Source organism: Hylaeus anthracinus, unplaced genomic scaffold (genome assembly GCF_026225885.1).
Source record: "Hylaeus anthracinus isolate JK02 unplaced genomic scaffold, UHH_iyHylAnth1.0_haploid 1, whole genome shotgun sequence".
In the NCBI taxonomy this organism is placed as follows: domain Eukaryota; kingdom Metazoa; phylum Arthropoda; class Insecta; order Hymenoptera; family Colletidae; genus Hylaeus; species Hylaeus anthracinus.
This window is the reverse complement of record NW_026533255.1, coordinates 982879-998029: the sequence shown is the minus strand read 5'-3', so window position 1 is coordinate 998029 and position 15151 is coordinate 982879. Positions and strand designations below refer to the sequence as shown.

The window sequence follows — 15151 nt, the reverse complement described above, 5'->3', positions numbered from 1 at the left end:
ATCCATTTTTGAATTATAGAATACTTAATTTTCAAATATTGGAAATCTTAATGTTTCCAATGATATAAATCCCAAGAAACATTTTTTGAATTATAAAAGATCAATGAATAAGTTATAAAAAATGTAACTTCCAAATCGTGGAAAACTTTACAACCGTGAATACCGAATATTGAAATCTTGAAAAATTTACCTTTCAAAACCACGAGATTCAGTGTTGAAATTATGAAGAAGTTAATTTTCAGTTCACAGAAAGTGTAATTTTTGGATAATCAATAATTTTATGAAAATAATTTCTCAAGTCACAAAGTACTTGCCTTTCAAATCTGTGAGATTTCCTTTAAAAAAGATCACAATTGAAAACAATTGAAATCAATTGAAAAAAAAGTGAAAAGTGAGAATAATTGGACCGTTGATCGGAGGGGCCAAAATGTCCTAACGCCTTCTGTTTTCACCGCAGCATATCCATTTTCCTCGTGGACGTTCCTAATTACCACCCACCCCTGGCAGATCCTTGCATTCTATTCCCAAGTCATCAGCACCCAATCATCCCCCACACACGTCCCTCGCATCTTTCACCAACGGCACAACCCCTCACGCTTTCCAATCCACAACCACCGATCCCTCGAGTCCCCTCACTAGCAAACCGATCAACCAATGTGAGTGAATGTGTCAAGCAAGTGCTACAACGGGAAATAGCGGATTCTAAAAAGTGGATTTTCGAGAGAGAGAGAAAAAAAGAGAATCGCGGAAACGATCGATAAAAATTGATATCGTAGGGAGAGAGAAGCAAGCGTCGAGCAAAAAACAACACACTTACGACCCGGAGGTAGAGGAAAAAGAATCGATTGAGCGGAAAAAAAGAGATACGTACACGCACACACATTCGTCGGACTGTGTAGGGACATTTTGCATCAATTGCGTAACACGAGACAGAGGGAGAAAGTGTGCGCGTGTGTGAGAGAAAGATTATAAATTAATGGCAAAAAAAAAGGGGGGAAGTTGAGAGTGAGAGAGAATGCGTGTGTGGAAGAGAGCGAGAGAGCGAGAAACAGGTAGAGAAGAGATGAGACTAAAAAAGATGAAGCAGAAAAAAGTAAAGAGAAGCGCGAGCGAGATGAGTAAGACGACGGAAGCTAAAAGAACAAAAAAAAATGATACAAAATGTACGAACGAACAATTGATACTGTCTTCGTTTTTTAATGGTCGTTTCTCCGTTCGACACGCTACTATATGAAATATTGACGTTTGTCATTGGAATTATTACCGACGACGATGAATTGTCATTATTATTACAAAACTATTGCTATTATTACGACGACGAATGATTATTATTATTATTATTAGTTATTATTATTAACATTTATTATTGACATTATTATTACGATTTATTATTGCGATGATGATTACTGCGATTATTACTATTATCTTTATTATTATTATTATTATTATTAATTATTATTATTATTATTATTATTATTACGTGGTACAATAAAAATTTAATAAGCATTTCGACCTGTTTCAGTCTCGTGACCATTATCCTTCTTATCCCAATATATCACGAACGTACACAATATTTACAACACTTTTTTTGTAGCTGTCTTATCGGTTCCAACTTTAACGTATGCTGACCTTTTTTACGTACGAAAATAACGATAAGTAGTATACGTGGCTCATATTCGTATCAATTTATCACGAGAGGCACTCCTTTATCGTTTTCTTTTTATATCACGTACGACACATTCACTATTTATACAACTGCTTCAAATCACTGCTGGGGAGTCTATTAATTTATAAATAAATTTTTAATTATCTTGTAATTTCAATTTCATTAACTTTAACATTCCAATTACGTGTTTTAAAAGAAGGAGAAACAAATGTATAATAAGAGCTGACACACAATGGCAAAATTCGTTTTAATCCTTTGACTGCGAAGGGTGTATATATAAACCCTCGAGTAATGACTTCAGAGAAATATTTATATTCGTTAAATCAATTTTTAAAACATATCCGCTTATAGAAGATGATGAGAAGAAAACTTTTTATGTTTACAGTTTATTCATGAAACACTTAGTTTCGATAAATAAAGATTAAAAAGTTACAAGTTCGTTGGAAAAATGGAATTTCAGAAAAGATGTCTTCTAAGTTTCCAATTTTTATCTCTGACACTAAATATCCTATGAATAAACTGTAAATATAAAAAAATTTCGTTTCGTCATTTGCTGTAAGCTGATATTTTTTTGAAAATCGATTGTTCGTCTGTTGCTTTTTTTTCTTGAAGCCGATAGCAACAGGACCAGACCACTACGAGATCTCAGGAAAAGTGTCTAAGTTTAAGTTTTTAATATTCATTTTTGAAATTGAACGAAATTGAATAAATTGTAAATATAAAAAAGTTCCGTCTTATCATTCCCTATAAGCTGATATTTTTTTTCAAATTTACACCTCTGCTAGACCTCTTAGAATTTCCAGCAAAAATCATCACGTTGTCAAATGGTTAATAATAGATACGCGAAGCTATTTAGTTTGAGCGACGCTTCACAGTTTTTGATGTTTTCTAAGAAGCAGATATTATTATCCGACATCGTTATCTAAATACATTTGCTCTTAAATTGTTATAAAAATACGCTTTTTCTTCTATATTACTTCGAAAATATACATTTGTTCTGTTATTCTTGTTTAAGAATGTTTAAGAATTTAGATATTCAAATCTAGAAAATCGAGCAAGGAAATCATATCCAAAATGTAAAAAAGACGCATGATTATTCTGTAACTATTGATTTTGAGAGGTACAAAAATACTTTTAGGCAGTGCAAAGGAAAAATATGTGAAAATATTAAACTAGTTATTGGTAATAATAATAATTGAAAAAGAAAAACTGTTTATACAATTATCATCTTTTTAAAATAACAAACGAATATCAAAATTCTTTTATACATATATGAAACTATTGGAGTCCAGACCAAATTAAAATATGAAATCGTTAAAATGTTAATTACACAAACCGAGCCATTTTTATGAACAAATAATCTTATTTTCTGTGTTTAATTAACGCAAAGAAACCAACAAATAACGTTTAGGTCTGGCTTAGGTATCACTAATATATCAATAACAGTTTTATTAATTTTCATCAAATTTTCCTAAAAAAAGAGAATTTTTTTCGAAATATTTAACTACAAAATTAAGGTAGTATTATTGTTTTTTATTAAATCCTTGACTCATCGAATAAGAAAATTATTGAGAGGTAGCCTCTATGTAAACAAAAGGTTTACAGAACCTTGGTACCAAAATTCTTAAAAAATTAAAAACAATATATACAATTATTAAAATAAACAACATTTATTAAACGAGGTAAGTCAAACATTTAAAATCATATAACACAAATATAATATATTCCTATAGTTGTTAAACTTTGATGATAAATATACAATATTATCTACACATGGCGTGCATCAATTTCTTCTGACCTTGAAATTCTCTCTTTTAAGAAAATTGGCAATTGATTTTGTCTAAATCAATCAGACACAATCAACAAAATTTTAATTAAAAAGAACGTTACTCGAACAAATAATAACATTCGCAAAATATAAAACAGGAAAATCGTTATCGCATTAAATGAGTTTGTTCCAAGTATATATTTTTTGAATTGTAATCAACTCCAATGCCAGTGATTTGCTATATCAGAACATTACGAGTCTATTTTGAACACAACATTTAAAGAACTTGCACAAAGTTTAAAATGTTCAAATAGGACACTGCACTGCTAAAGCCCCCCCACACGTAGCATAAGCGAATTATACACCGTTATATCTCGTTTAGATAGTCCCCACACGGAGCAACAACAATTGTTCGAGTTTGTTAGTCAACAAGCTACTAAATCGCATTTGCGTCACGAAGTCAGCCGATTTTCGATAGTAGTACCGAGCCTGATAGACAGCGAGTGTCAGCGGGGTCATCTAAAGAGGGATCGACAGTAATCAAAACCGGCATTCTCGGATCAGTTGACGACGAATTGGTGGCAAAGAAGCACGATGTTTCGTTTCGGTGTACGCGGGAAGTCGGTTGGTGTCGACAGCATCGAGAGATGCCTCGAATTACTGGGAAATATAAGGGAATCATCAGGACTGGCGACGATTTCCAAGATCCACCCGAGTCGTGTCGCTTCGGGGCCACTTTCCAATTGTTTGATCGATTCCGAAGCACGCTCAAATAGGAATGAAGATTGCCGTTCAGCGTCGACGACTACACCGGCGTCGGAACCGAGGAAGACTTGCCTGTACGACCTTCACGTGGAAAATCTAGGTAAATGCATTTTTTTATCTACACTGTTGAAAATTTTCTGTTAAATTCAGCGCAAATCATGTATCCCAAACGGTCCACCAATATTTTTGCGTGATAGTAACTTTTTAATCATGCAAAAAAGAATTTTCGTATCCTTAAGAGGGTATCCTGAATTAGGAGGTCCAAAAAAAGCGGTTCTTCGTGAATTTTTTTAGGCTGGAAAAAATAATTAATTCTATCGAACTTTTTATCCTATTCTCATACATATTTAAGTAGTCTGTACAAATCTTTTCAAGAAGAAGTATTCAAATTGAGTCGACTGCGACACACATTTGTAGAGCACCTCACAATTAAAGCCTCCTATCGGCGGAAAAGATACAGGTCGTAATTTTGTTTTGACACAAAAAAACCAAAAGAAATTTTCATTATCATACATTTTTCTTCTATGTGAACTAAAAAAATTCATACAAAAAAAATTGTATACAACTTTTTTATCAAGTTAAAGTGATTTTTTTCACCCAAAGAACTCGTTCTTTTTTTCAAACTTGCCGTAATTTCACATTTCACCATTTTTGTGGATTTTTCTTAGTTCACATAGAAGAAAAATGTATGAAAATGAAAATTTCTTTTGGTTTCTTTTGTGCCGAACCAAAATTACGACCTGCATCTTTCACGCCGATAGGAGGTTTCAATTGTAAGGTGCCCTACAAATGCGCGTCACAGTCGTCTCAATTTGAATATTTCTTGTTGAAAAAATTTGTACAGACTACTCAAATCGATTTTTTCAAAATCCTAAAGTGGTTTTACCCCTTTAAAGTTACATGGGTCTTAAGGGCCGAATAGAAAGTATGTTTTCTATATAAATTCTTTTGAACAAACTAAATGAATTATATTATTTTAACTTGTGTTGTTATGTTCGAAAGAGTAACATTTGAAGAATATTTCATAAATTTTTCATTATAAAATATTCTTTATTATATTTTGATATTCTACTTTCTATAAATTCTTTTGAACAAACTAAATGAATTATATTATTTTAACCTGTGTTGTTATGTTCGAAAAAGTAACATTTGAAGAATATTTCATAAATTTTTCATAATAAAATATTAAAAAATGAGAGCTGATTTTCGGAGATATTTTAGATCCTTGTTTAGTCATTATGTTTTAAGAGTATTTTAATAAAAATTTCAGTCTAAAAGCTATACTTTTAAAAAAGTTATGCTCATACATAAAGTATATGTAAATTATGACTAGACATAAAAACTAACTAACAGTAATTAAAAAGTTAAAAACATTTTCAAGTAATAAAGTGAAATTACTCGTAACCTATTAGGTTGAGGGCTAATGAAGCTCGATACTTTTTTATTTAGGATTCAATTCTCTACCATATTTTTGTACAAAAAATATACCATTCCATTTAAAAAACTAAAGGTCACCTTCATTTCTCAGAAAATAGTACAAATACGAAAGATCTATATACCTGGTTACATTGCACACAAAATATCATATAAATTTCTCCTCTTTCATTTTTTTGTCATACGTACCATTTACGAGAAAAACGCTGGCTAGTAATAGCCTGAACACCCTGTATATAATATCACAATGAAAAGTCCTGTCACCGATTTCTGGATGACATAGCCTTCAACCTGTTAATTTAACATACAGTAGAACCTTTGTTATGTAAACTCACAGTAGAGGAAATTGTTTAACTAACAATAAGAGAATGTTTACATAACAGAACGACAAGTGGTCAGCACTCAATTATATTTGATACTTACGATACTAACTTAAATGATAACGATACAATTAGCTTATAAATAAATTCATATGTAGGAAAAAAAATGAAAAAGAAAGAATGTTGTTTAATCACCCTTCATTTTACCAAAATTAAAGAAATTAATCCGATAAATCTCACATTCTCGAGCTTTTTTACAAACTGTATACTACTATCCACGAATGGAAAAAAAACATTAGTCCATTCGTGACATACAAGTACAGAAAGCATTATTTTATCACTTTAATTCAAGTTTATAAACATACAAGTTGTTTTTCTTCATATGCTTGTTTTCTATTTTTAATTTCTTTCAATATGGTAAAACTTGTAATTAATATAAAAGCTATAATTATTCATCACTAACCATTAAATATGAAGTATCCAAAATTTTCGATTAGATAAAGCACGATATGCATCTTTTGGCTGCTGACGATTTACTAACCTAATTAATATGATTGCACAGGAAGGAGGAATAGTTCTTTAAGGTGTATTGCCGGCATTAATAATATTAAATAATTCCTGTGGAAGGATGTATGCTATGTATAAGTCTTTATTCTTGACATTTCATATTTTTAACCGAATTCGAAAAGGAAGAGATTACTCTATTCGACATGTATATTTTTTTTTGGGGGGGGGGGGGGGATATATTATTTTGCAAACCGTTTAAAAAGCTAATTATGTAAAAAAAAACAACGTGTAAACCGGAGATGGGTCTCAATGTTCATAAATTTTGAGCTTATACTATGTCAGTACGCATTGTTTGTAGACCATTATTGTTTACTTTTTCTAATTAAATACCAGATTTATTAATTAATTGTTGTTTACTTGTTGCCAATTTGTTTATTTGTTCTAAAAGTCGACTTTTATTCAAATTAGCAACCTTTTTAACCGATTTCGAAATGGAGGAGGTTATTTCACTTAAATCCCAGTTTTCATTTATTTTCAGTTAAATTTGTTTATTTTTTCCAAGAGTTACTTTTTATTTATAATTACACGTAATTTAAAGTGGTATTTTCTTACATATGGCGTAACGCTGACAGTAATGTCTGTTGATCTAAACTTAAAATTTTCAAAATAAATTTCGTTTATAATTATATTTTTAACCACTTAACGTACAATTTTTTAACACAACTTGAGAAATACCAAAATGTTGGTAACAAACATTTTTGTTCTCCTTTTACTTACAAATACAGAGAACTTTTGTTTTATATCTTAAGGACTATGTAATCAATCAGAAAAGTCATATAGAGAGTCATAAACAAGATAATTAGAAACTTGAATGACAAGTTAGATTATTCATGAATCGAAAGTTTTACCTCGCGAAGAAAACAAAAATGATCAATTTGTTTTTAATCGTCAATGTTGTATTAAGGAACCGTTAAGATACGTACTGAGAAAATACTTGTAAAGTAAGATTAAATCGATACATTTTTAATCTTATCAAACATCATTTTATGTTTTCATTGCGATATTCATATACTAGGTGGTCTACTAGAAACGGGACGCCACGGATCATTAATACATTAACTTTAATTTTCATTCTATACATTAATATTACATTATTTAATTTATTATTTTGTACTGAATATGGATTAAATAAAATATGATATTGTCTCTGGAGAGATAGTATTAAAATTGTTTTGAATATTCCAACGCTTCTTTCTATTATTATAATAAATAATTATATTAAATAGTAATTATATTAAAATATATGAGTGTAATTATATTTAATTATAATTATATTAAAATAGCAAAGACATTAAGACATCCCGATTCTAATAAACAACTCTGTCTATAATTCCGTATAAAATATTGTACGCAAACATGTAATTCCTTCCTTGTACTTTTTGTTAATAGCAGGTTTCTCAATAATCCTTTACAAATGATATAATATTAAATTATTTATCGCGATTTTATTTACATCTAACAGAGTTAGTATCCTACAATCTTTATATATAACGATGCTAGATAAGATAAATAGATATTATCACTTTTTATTTCTTAAATTTGTTACGAGACTTGTAGGGAGCCTCAGGAAGGTAGAGAATCGAGGACGAACCCACGTATGGCTAACGTGAGGAGCCGCAGGAAGTGTTAGTATTAGGCCTCGTAACAGTTTCGATGTACCTCGAGCAAGTATGTGAACTTGGGACCCGACTTTTCAAAAATTAATTTTTTTTATAGAAAACGATACTATTTCGTTTGTGCCTGATTGTACCTCCAATAGTTTCGTTTGTACCTCAACCAATTAATAATTAAACAAAATTTTTTATATGGTCAGCACCCGACATCGAGATTTTTGAAATCGGTTTTTCCCTATTCTTTAGAATCGTTTGTACCCTTTTCGTTTTGTTTGTACCTCAATAGTTTAAATTTTACAAGCAAGAAAAACGAAAAGAAAAACGTTTCGGGGGTGGGGTGGTACAAAAGATTCTAAAGAATCGTGATAAAACAGATTTTAAATATCTTGAAAATTAACGAACTTCGCTCTTACGCGGATCAACAATTGCTTGTAAAATTTAAACTATTGAGGTACAAATGAAACGAAAAGCGGTACAAACGGGTACCGTTATGCTGTATCGTTATGCGTCATCGAAGTGGCCCGTGGAACTATGTATTTGAGTTGGCCAGGCCTGGGCTAATCCATCGTGCATTAAATTTACAGGAAAGATCGTCAATTTTTCTGGATGGCTGCTACCAGTTCAGTATCAGGAAGCCATAGCTGCGTCCCATCAGCACACAAGGACTTTCGCCTCGTTGTTCGACGTTGGTCACATGATGCAAACACAAATTTCTGGTAAACATGCCACCGAATTCTTGGAGTCCCTCACAACCAGCGATTTGAAAAATTTGGGGAAAGAATGCGCCGTGCTGACGTTGTTCACCAACGAGAACGGTGGTATTCTAGACGACTTGATCATCACCAAGGACGACGATACCAAGTACTTCGTGGTGTCGAATGCTGGAAGAAGAGACGAAGACTCGCGGTTGCTCGTCGAACAACTGGTAAATAAAATAAATAAAAATTCTTTGACAGAAAATTGTTACGGTTGACTTTTAACGAATCAATTTTGAAGCTATTCCATGCTAAACTTCGTGAATTTTTTCTAATAACATTCTCGATTTTGCTAAAATTTGAACATGTTAAAATCGTGAATGATAGTTGAGTACATCTAGATGAATTTATAAACATTCTCTGAATTGTTAATTTTATACCTGTTTGAGAACTAACGTTACTTAATAAATTATAACTAGACTGCGGATTTTATTAATTTATAGCATATGTAGATACATTTTCTCCCCAAAAATAATCGTTTTGTAATCACCTAAAATGTATCGAAATTCATACTTTCCTAATTCATTTGGATGTTGAAACTTAATTAATTCTTATCAATTGGTAAAATTAGGTACACCTATGGATATAGCATACCACGACTATGAAAATATACTTTGCACTATGCAAATGCTCACGCTTAAGCAGCACCGAACTGTAGCCGACCTCATGCTAGTTTTTAAAATTGTGAATAGAAAAATTGAATGTCCCAGGATAATGGAACTATTGAAATTTAATATTCCAAGTAGGCAACTTCAAAGCAGCGATATTTTTTACACTGATCCATATCGTACTTCAATTGCGAAACAAAATTGTGTTACAAGAATATGTGCGATGGCTGACAGCCTTAATATGTCTGTTGATCTTTCTCATGACTCACCTTTGGTATTTAGTTTAAACATGTTACATTATAAGATACTGTAATCGTCTCCATTTTTGTTTTGTTTCTCTTGTTGTTGTTGTTGTTGTTATTACATTGTACTTGATATCAAGGGCAGATTGCCCATAAATAAAGTATTATTATTATTATTATTATTATTATTATTGTTATTATTATTATTAAAATTAACAACGATGCAGTAGTCAACCATAAAGATATAAAATTATAACACAAATAACTAGTTTACAGCCAAAATGTATATTCAATGCCACAATTTTTTTCTTATGTATTTTGGCCTACTAAACTTGAAAATCGCAAGAAAATTTTTTTCTACAAATAGGTTTTTTTTATATGAATTTAAAAAATTTTTTTTATTTTTTTCTGACATACCTTCACATTTTAGACCATATCTCGTGTTAGAAACGTCCGATTAAGTCGCACAAGACGCCATTTCAAAAGTAATCGAAGTTCCAACAATTGCTTTTCACATTATTTTTCAATCGGTTCAATAGTTTAAGTGTTACGAGCCAATATATATGAGAAACTTTGATTTTTTCGGCTAAAGTAGAACACGAATATTTCTTCCATCGCCATGGAAAAATCGAAATTGTCAAAAATTATGTCCAGTTTCTTATTGTTTCCGTATAGATTGCACTTTTACGAAGAAAACAAGCTTTTGTTGAAGAAAATCTATGGATAATTACCGGAGTTAGGAACAGTTGAGTCAAGGCACAAAAAACCCAATTTTACTCTGTTTTTGTATTTTTTTCCTATTTATATAGAAAACATTTATATAATTAATTTCGATTAGAAATAATTTCGGCATTTGCTTTGTCTTCTGTTATTCGTTGGGTTCGTTTCTCTAATGAGGAACCAAATGTAGTCTCCCAACATTCTTTTATCCCAATATCCATAATAGCGCTGCTCAATAGTTTTTATATCTTGGTGAAATCTTTCGCCATGTTCGTCACTTACATCGCCAAGATTCTCCGGGAAAAAATCCAAGTGAGAATGTAAAAAATGAATTTTGAGCGACATATTTATGCCTATTGAAATTAAAATTGAAATTCAATGTACAAATTTTTCCATTTTGTCAAATCAAATAGAAGAACAATATATATTCTATACCCATTTTTGCATAATCTATTAGCAAATCTTCAACAACTTCCTTATAATTCATACTCTGCCGAGCCACAAGCCCTAAACTATTATATTATAAACTATATAAATAGGAAAAAAATACAAAAACAGAGTAAAATTGGGTTTTTTGTGCCTTGACTCAACTGTTCCTAACTCCGGTAATTATCCATAGATTTTCTTCAACAAAAGCTTGTTTTCTTCGTAAAAGTGCAATCTATACGGAAACAATAAGAAACTGGACATAATTTTTGACAATTTCGATTTTTCCATGGCGATGGAAGAAATATTCGTGTTCTACTTTAGCCGAAAAAATCAAAGTTTCTCATATATATTGGCTCGTAACACTTAAACTATTGAACCGATTGAAAAATAATGTGAAAAGCAATTGTTGGAACTTCGATTACTTTTGAAATGGCGTCTTGTGCGACTTAATCGGACGTTTCTAACACGAGATATGGTCTAAAATGTGAAGGTATGTCAGAAAAAAATAAAAAAAATTTTTTAAATTCATATAAAAAAAACCTATCCGTAGAAAAATTTTTTCTTGCGATTTTCGAGTTTAGTAGACCAAAATACATGAGGAAAAAATGGTGGTATTGAATGTACATTTTTTTTTATTTTGTAAACTAGTGTAATCATAAAATGTAAAAAAAGTAAGAACGAAAACTAACGACACAGAGAACACATTAAAAAAAATTTTTGGTGTATATTCGCACAGTAGTTGTCCATTTTCAAATATCAAAATCACAGCCATCGATTCTCTTGAAAACAATCCGGGTAACGGTATTTACCTCGGTCCCTGCAAGTTGAAAACTGTTCTGTTGAAAGCTATGTATAAATGGATATAAATCCCTAGTCTAAACATAACGTTTATCATAACACTTGTGTAAGATTATCATACTCAACTAGTTATGAATGTCAGAAAGATTTCAAGTCCCGAGGGAAAACGGTGGACATAGAGTTCCTGGATCCTCTAGAGCAAGGTCTGATTGCGCTCCAAGGGCCCACCGCGGCAACAGTTCTTCAAACGCTGGTGAAGATCAACTTGAAGAAGCTAAGATTCATGAACAGTGTGGAAACGGAAGTAATGGGAAGCAGAATCAGAGTGTCGCGTTGCGGATACACTGGAGAGGACGGGTTCGAAATTTCAATGCCTGCCAAAATTGCCAACGACCTTACTCGGAAGCTCTTGGAGACGCCTGACACGAAATTGGCTGGACTAGGAGCTAGAGACAGTTTAAGGTAATAGTAACATAGTAATTGTCAAATATTTATTGTAAAGTATTAGTTTAAAGTATATTCTCTAATTTATTCAAGTAAAAGATTAATTGTATTTAGAGTTGTAGTAAATCAACCAGTACGACTTAAAATAACAATTTGTTTTAATAATAATACAATTAACATATAATGAATATGTGAAACAAACAAACCAAAATAATTATTAATCACTGTGTAATCTGAACGAAGATAAAAATAAAACACGTTAATAATTCCAACGTTTCATGTGAATTTTCGTAGGCTGGAAGCTGGTCTTTGCCTGTATGGACACGACATCGACGAGACTACTACTCCAGTTGAGGCAGGACTTACTTGGCTTGTGTGTAAGTGAAACTGTTTGAAATTGTGAGAAAAGAAAAGAATCGAGACCATATTTTGTTAATGTAGTCCTATTAGAAATTTATTTTCTTAACAAAATAAAATTCAAAACGATCATTAAAATAAATGAGGTAATATTACTTCGGATACAATGAAGAAAATAATAGTACCCGAATTTTAACATTATCTAAATATCTCCATAGTTTTTTCATCGTTACTAATGTCATATATATAATAAAAGAAAACTGTTAATAAAATATATTCGGTAATGCAACATAAAAATATCGAAACATACATGATATAATTGATATTAATAGATTTCCAACTTTTATTAAATACTTATTTCTATGAAGGAAGTGTCCACATAGTTCTGAGCAGGGATGTACATTAAATTAAAGGAAAAATGTTCAAAAACCTTGTATACATGAATGGTGAGGATGATTTTTATAAATTATTATTGACAGGAGAATTTCCATATACTAAATATTTTTAATTACCCGAGGAAGAATCTTTATTAATGGAATTTTTATAAACAATAATAAATAAATTCATATATTGGATGAACAATGCATTCCCTACAATCCATTAAAGAAATTCCCTCTGAAAATAAATAACCAAATAAATATTCGATCGTTCTTCTTTCAGCTAAAAGAAGAAAGGAGGAAGCAAACTTCTCCGGTGCCTTGAGGATACTATCGCAAATCGAGGTGGGTCCCACGAGAAAACGTGTGGGCTTGATGCTTGGAAACAGTCCACCAGCCAGAGAAGGAGCGGTGATTTTGACTCCTGCAGGTGAACGCGTGGGTAAAGTCACTTCCGGTGGGCCCAGTCCGACTCTCGGTCGACCCATTGCCATGGGTTACGTGCCCCCAGAGTTGGCACAATATGGCGGTGGAGTGCTGGTTGAAGTTCGAGGGAAGACTTACAAAGCTACAGTGACGAAGATGCCTTTCGTAAAGACGAACTATTATACGCCTAAATGATAAACAAGCACTTCCGTTTCGCATACGCACGGAATCGAAATTCATCCATTAATGGAAGTTAGATTTTTTAGACTTTCTATTTCACTTTCGTGAGTATACAGTGGGTGTAGAAAGAATGTATTCGTACACCGATCAATTTCCCAAAAAACTTTTGTGTGAAATTGTAGTTTCTTAACTTCTCTTTTTTATAGTCAATGATATTTTACATATTATCGGAAGTCTCTAAGATAGATATAGACCATACAACATTTACTAGTTAATATAATTTATGAAATTGACAAAAAAAATGCGAAAAGTGGGTAAAAGTGGGTAGAAGCAATAAGTATTTGTACGGTTCTTATGACGAATCATTTACAGTAGAGTTTGTAACGTAAACACATTAGTTTGTTGCACCGTACGAATAAGAAAACATCAAATTTCCAGGAAACTTCTTTTGAAAATGGCTCTAATAGAGGAATTGAAGAAGATCCCACTTCTTAATAACTTCTAACTAATAATTTAGTTAATTTAATGATTAGACGAGTTGCAATAATTGTAAAATCAAAAGGAAATCCCACGAAGGAAGTATTATATACTTGTAAATTAATGTGAATTTCTTTTTTTTTAATGAAGTTTTAAAAATTAAACAGTTGTACGAATACTTATTGCTTCAATATTTCTATCGATTAATTGTTTTTTTCTTGTTAATTTCGCAACTTACATAAATAGCTATATTTTTTTTGTTACTCTATCTATTCTAGAGATTTCCGAGAATATGTAGAATGTCATGGTTTATAAAAAATAAGTAAATAAATTACAATTTTATATAGTTTTTTTTTGGAAATTGATCGGTGTACGAATACTTTCTACACCCACTGTAGGTATTATCAGCAGTTTCGTAAACACAATTACGTTTGGACTATCATTAATTATATGTAATTGCAAGTCACTTTAGTAATAATTCGAACAATACATACAATTAGATATAGTCCAAATAATATTACATTTGGCTTTCTTCACTTTCATCTAAAATATCTTGCCTATGTTTTGGTAATAATCTAATTAAGATTTAATGCGAAATAGAAAAATTTTTGTAAAAAGATCGATTCCTAAAAACAAAGTGCTACCCTGTATGGACATGTGAAAACGAGCAATACTGTTTCTTGTAATCGAGTAATATAATTCTACTGGTAAGACTGTAGAAAAATTTAGATTTTATTTAGATTTAGTTAGTTATTGTAAATTACAATCACTTTTTTACCATACTGTACTACGTTAGTCTAATGTAAAATAATTTTTGGAAAAAAAATATATCCGACTTCGAAAAAATATAAAAATTGCGCTAAAAAGTATGAAATAATTTCTAGTTAATTGATATGAATACTCACCAGTTCTAGATATAATTGCTTAAAAGTACGAAATAATTTCTATTTGCTTTATATTAAATTATGTTATCAACAAAATAATCAACAAAATATAAAATTTAATTTAATTTCTTTTTAAATCTCAATTTTCAACATTTATTTAACATTGTCCGAATATTCAATACACATCTTCTAAACATAACTTTCACATTATCCGAATATCTTTTAAACGTTTCTTTTATATTGCATGAATATTTTGATATTTCCACATATGTATAGAATATTGAACTCAGAACTCACATTTCTTACATCTTGTTTTTACAT

At 31.0% G+C, this 15151-nt stretch overlaps 1 protein-coding gene across 1 annotated transcript; it reads left to right on the top strand.

Annotated features, from left to right (window-relative positions):
• The first annotated feature begins 3991 nt into the window (after positions 1 to 3991).
• On the top strand, positions 3992 to 14927 carry LOC128896484 (aminomethyltransferase, mitochondrial). Its single transcript, XM_054159866.1, has 5 exons — positions 3992 to 4299; positions 8718 to 9058; positions 11828 to 12147; positions 12424 to 12506; positions 13147 to 14927. Exons 1-5 carry the CDS (start codon positions 4029 to 4031, stop codon positions 13482 to 13484), a joined length of 1353 nt encoding a protein of 450 aa, XP_054015841.1. The 5' UTR covers positions 3992 to 4028; the 3' UTR covers positions 13485 to 14927.
• Positions 14928 to 15151: the final 224 nt, after the last annotated feature.

Bases quoted from the DNA above. Each gene is read 5' to 3' on its own strand.
- LOC128896484 (XM_054159866.1), top strand. From the start codon at position 4,029: ATGTTTCGTTTCGGTGTACGCGGGAAGTCGGTTGGTGTCGACAGCATC. The intron at 4,300-8,717 runs GTAAATGCATTT...TTAAATTTACAG, and splicing joins CCTTCACGTGGAAAATCTAG to GAAAGATCGTCAATTTTTCT. The intron at 9,059-11,827 runs GTAAATAAAATA...TATGAATGTCAG, and splicing joins GGTTGCTCGTCGAACAACTG to AAAGATTTCAAGTCCCGAGG.